Source organism: Buceros rhinoceros, unplaced genomic scaffold (assembly GCF_000710305.1).
Source record: "Buceros rhinoceros silvestris isolate BGI_N320 unplaced genomic scaffold, ASM71030v1 scaffold20073, whole genome shotgun sequence".
Classification (NCBI taxonomy): Eukaryota; Metazoa; Chordata; class Aves; order Bucerotiformes; family Bucerotidae; genus Buceros; species Buceros rhinoceros.
In genome coordinates this window covers 1,717-6,029 of record NW_010402072.1, presented here as the reverse complement: position 1 = coordinate 6,029, position 4,313 = coordinate 1,717, and the positions used below count along the sequence as shown (strand labels likewise).

The 4,313-nt window shown below is 56.8% G+C and overlaps 1 protein-coding gene across 1 annotated transcript in view; it reads left to right on the top strand.

Annotated features, from left to right (window-relative positions):
• COMP (cartilage oligomeric matrix protein) overlaps positions 1-4,313 on the top strand; it is a gene marked incomplete at its 3' end in the record, with an annotated part of 14,411 nt that overhangs the window by 8,387 nt on the left and 1,711 nt on the right. Inside the window, exons 6-14 of the mRNA XM_010132535.1 lie at positions 436-513; positions 655-813; positions 1,347-1,451; positions 1,586-1,693; positions 2,140-2,299; positions 2,771-2,889; positions 3,280-3,332; positions 3,685-3,878; positions 4,017-4,195. Of these exons, the coding sequence (XP_010130837.1) occupies positions 436-513; positions 655-813; positions 1,347-1,451; positions 1,586-1,693; positions 2,140-2,299; positions 2,771-2,889; positions 3,280-3,332; positions 3,685-3,878; positions 4,017-4,195 (1,155 nt within the window). The remainder of the gene's footprint in view (positions 1-435; positions 514-654; positions 814-1,346; positions 1,452-1,585; positions 1,694-2,139; positions 2,300-2,770; positions 2,890-3,279; positions 3,333-3,684; positions 3,879-4,016; positions 4,196-4,313) is intronic.

Here is a 4,313-nt window from a genome sequence, read left to right as displayed (position 1 = left end):
TTTCCCCTCTGTAACTGTTCCTCGAGTCTAGTCTCAGTGGGGCTTCTAAGATTTATTGCCAAAAGCAGGAATAGCGTGTGGTCGAGTTTCTCAGAGAGCTGCTGGCTGGTCAGAGGACGCAGTCTTTGACCTTCCTGCTCTGTTGACTCTCTTCTGCCCCTTTACAGTAAGGGGACACTCTGACAGCTCAGCTCAGGGTGAAGAGATTTTGCCAGGCTAAAATCTCAGGTGGCTGTGGAGGGTGAGCAGCTTGCCCAGGGTCAGGATATTGGTGGGATCTGGTCCAAGCTTGTCTGAAGGAAAACTTAGAGCTGCGGGTCCTAGTAAATTGTGTCAGGGGCTTTGCTTCTGCATTTGGTGATGCCCTGATTCTGCAGCCTGCTGTGGTACCTGCTTAAGAGGGCAGGTGATGTCTGTTCTGTTCTTCCCGGGCAGGTTTGTACTGACATCAACGAATGCGAGACAGGCGCTGCCAGAAACTGCGTCCCGAACTCCATCTGCATCAATACGCGGGTAAATACTGCTGGGAAGCCTTGAGCGCTCTCTCTTCCGCAGGCTCTGGGGCCTCTGCTGGCAGTCAGCTGCTGAGGAGGGTCACAGCAAAGGGTTGCCAGGACCCATGTTGTCATTAATTCCTCTTGGTTTCCCTTGCAGGGATCCTACAAGTGCGGCGCTTGTAAACCTGGCTTTGTTGGGGATCAGGTCAATGGCTGCAGGAGCCAGACGGTGAGACGCTGTCCCAACGGTGAGATCAGCCCCTGCCACGAGAAGGCAGAGTGCATCGTGGAGCGCGACGGGTCCTTCTCCTGCGTGGTAAGGCCCAAACCTCCCTGCCATGGGGTCTGCTCGCTCGGTTTCCACTGCTCTGTGCTGGGTCTGGCACTGCCCTCTCCTGGAGAGCCTTCCCGGCACAGCCCTGCTCTCCACCAACACCCGAGCTGCTTCAGAGAGCTCTTTCAGGGCTCCCTGGGAAGCGGACGGCGCTGGCACCTCACCTCCACTGCTGGTTGGTTGGTTTTTTGCCTGAAACACTACAAACCTGTCGGTGACGGAGCATTACACGCAGCTCAGCAGGGCGAAGAGTTCACTGTTCAGCAGCAGGCCAAGAAGTTTTGCTCCTGCAACTGTCTTTGTAATCTCAGGCACAAGCAGAGCGCTTCTCTCTGAGCTATTTAAAATGCTCTTTACAGTGTAAGTGCTTCTTCCAGACAATACTTTTCCTGCAGAGCATCATGTATCTGGATTTGCAACATTTTGTGCCGGTTCTCATGTAAAACCTTAAATTTTGGAGCATTGGCCCACCAGGGTACTCACCAGCAGCCTCGTGTTGTTGCCCTGTCTTCCAGTGCCTCGTGGGCTGGGCAGGGAACGGCTACGTCTGCGGGAAGGACACGGACATCGATGGAATCCCTGATGAGAAGCAACGCTGCTCTGACAAGAAATGCCGCAAGGTAAGACGCCACGTTTTGCTGGAAACTGGGTGATCCCGGTCTGAGGGCAGGCTGTGGGTGCTGGTGAGACCCTGCCTGACCCTCGGCACTCAGGCTAAACCATGCTCAAGAGGCCTGGTGTTCTTCCCTTTCAGGACAACTGCGTGACTGTGCCCAACTCCGGCCAGGAGGATGCAGACAGGGATGGAATCGGAGATGCCTGTGACGATGATGCTGACGGAGATGGGATATTAAATGCTGAGGTTTGAATTCTAATGCTTAATCCTTGACATCCCTAAAGGTACCCCGAGGTCCTGCCAAGCTACTGCCTGCACCTTTAGTGTCACTGCAGAGAACCTGCAGGTCGCAGCCATGTTCCCTCTTCATCCGGTTGGCCTGAAGACTCTAAAAACAACAGACAGGAGGGAACACCATGGCACTGGAGCAACTTTACAGGTCGTGGTCCCTTGAGAGTTAGCGAGTCTCTCTCTCTCTCTCTCTCTCCCTGCCTTGGTCAGGCACTGACTGGAGATGTTTTCAGGTGCTACTGGTATGTCCTGGACAGGCTGAATAGAGGAAACCAAGACTGGCTCAGCCGGGCCGCTGGGCTGCCTGGAGCGGCTGGTCACCCAGCTCAGAGTGGGTCTCACTGCTCGGCAGCACGCTCGAGGCTGAGCATTGCCCCTCAGCCAGCCCCCCTCTCCCCCAGGACAACTGCGTGTACACGCGCAACGCGGACCAGCGCAACATCGACAAGGATAACTTCGGCGACGCCTGCGACAACTGCCGCCAAGTGAAGAACAACGACCAACGGGACATCGACGGCGACGGGAAGGGAGATGAGTGCGACGATGACATGGACGGAGATGGTGAGACCAGCTGGGGAGCGTCCTCAGGGGTGCCCGGGTAGAGCCAGAAAGCTCTTCAACACCCAGCGAGGGACCCAGGCAGGGAACCACAGGCAGCTTCATCTTCACCCTCTCGGCCACTCACTGCCGCACAGCGGCGATGCCGGTTTGAGCCGTGTTCTTTATCTCTCAGGAGTGCAGTTAGGGATGTTTCCTCCTGGATTCACGTGCGACAGCACACACAGGCGGCCACTGGGGCTCAGTCTGGAGCATGGTTAAAGATCTGCTGCTGATCTCTTCCATCCCCCATAGCTGCCAGGACATAAATTACATTAAAAGTGTGTAAAATACACACAAAACCTGAAACTGTTGCTTTATCACATGAATGCAGCTGCCCTGGGGTTTTTTGCCACCTCTGACATCCAGAAGAGATCCTGCTGCGCAGACCGTTCGCCCCGTTGCCTTGGTGAGTCCGTTTTGCCTGTTTTGCAGGGATCAAGAACCCGGTGGACAACTGCAAGAGAGTTCCTAACCCTGACCAGAAGGATGGCGATGGCGATGGCGTGGGCGATGCCTGTGACAGCTGCCCCACAGTCAGTAACCCCGACCAGGTAAGCACAAGCCCTCCTCGCCAAGACGGTGCTCGCGTCGTCTGCCCGGGGTGTGCAGGCCCTGTAACCCGCCCAGGCCACCACTGGCAGATGTTAGCTGCCACCCGGCAGTACAGAGGTACAGCCCCTGGAGATCAAACCTCCCGGTGTGTGGAAGAGCAAGTCAGAGGGGAGGGGTGTGCTCTGGCCTTCTCCCTCCCTGCCCTGCTCACCCGGGGTTCCGTAGCGCTGCCTGAACTCTGCAGGACTTGAAACCCTGCAGAAGGAACCCCCCGTTGTCAGCCTTGTGTTCACTCAGAAGGGCCACGGCTCTGAGGCCAACCAGCACCTCTCCTGGTTCTCTTCGTTGCCTCATCCTCCTCCTAAATGATTATTGCTCTATTCTACTAGAAAGACACCGATCACGACCTCGTGGGAGATGTCTGTGACACCAACCAGGACAGGTGAGAGCTTGCTTGGCTTGCATGAAATGTTGGGGAGGGAGGGAGGGAGGGAGGGGGAGAGGCACTGCTGGTCACTGCCCGCCAACCCGGCTTGGCCTTGTCTGATCGGCTGACACATGGAGGGGGGTGTAATTTTCCTCCGACCTCAGCCACACTTGCTTGTGGAAGTTCGGCCTGAGGCCGGCGGATGGAATCGTGACGATGTATTCCTGAATACTTCTGGTAGCTTAAGACTTCACCAGGCTCAAATCACCGACCTCTGCTGTTCTCGCTGAGGATCCCCGCGCCTAGAAAGGCTCGTTCTAAAAGCCCCGGTCGGTGGGTAACATTTAGCTGCCGTTTTCTCCACCAGCGATGGGGATGGCCACCAGGACTCCCGGGATAACTGCCCCTCAGTGCCCAACAGCTCCCAGCTGGACACCGACAACGACGGGCTGGGAGACGAATGTGATGATGATGACGACGATGACGGGATTCCAGACGAGAAACCTCCAGGCCCTGACAACTGTCGGCTTGTCCCTAACCCTGGCCAAGAAGACTCAGATGGTGAGAGGAACAGACGCTCCTAACCTGGCATAGACGGGGCTACCTTAAAGCGTGCGGCCTAAAGCAGCCGAGTAAGAGCCGGGTGTGAGCAGAGATGAAGGCAAGCTCCTTACTCCTCCTCTTCTGTCGTGCTCTCAGGGGATGGGGTGGGAAACCTTTGTGAAGACGACTTCGACAGAGACCTGGTGATCGACAGAATCGACGTGTGCCCCGAGAACGCAGAAGTGACGCTGACAGACTTCAGGGCTTTCCAGACCGTCGTACTGGACCCTGAGGGTGACGCCCAGATTGACCCCAACTGGATCGTCCTCAACCAGGTAGGAGCCTGCTCCGGGGGGGCCGGGGGGTCCGCTGGGCACAGGCCACTCCCAGGCTGGGTGCAGATTCCATTAAAAGCCTCTGCAGGCTCCGAGCTGCTGTTCCGAGCCCTGCCCC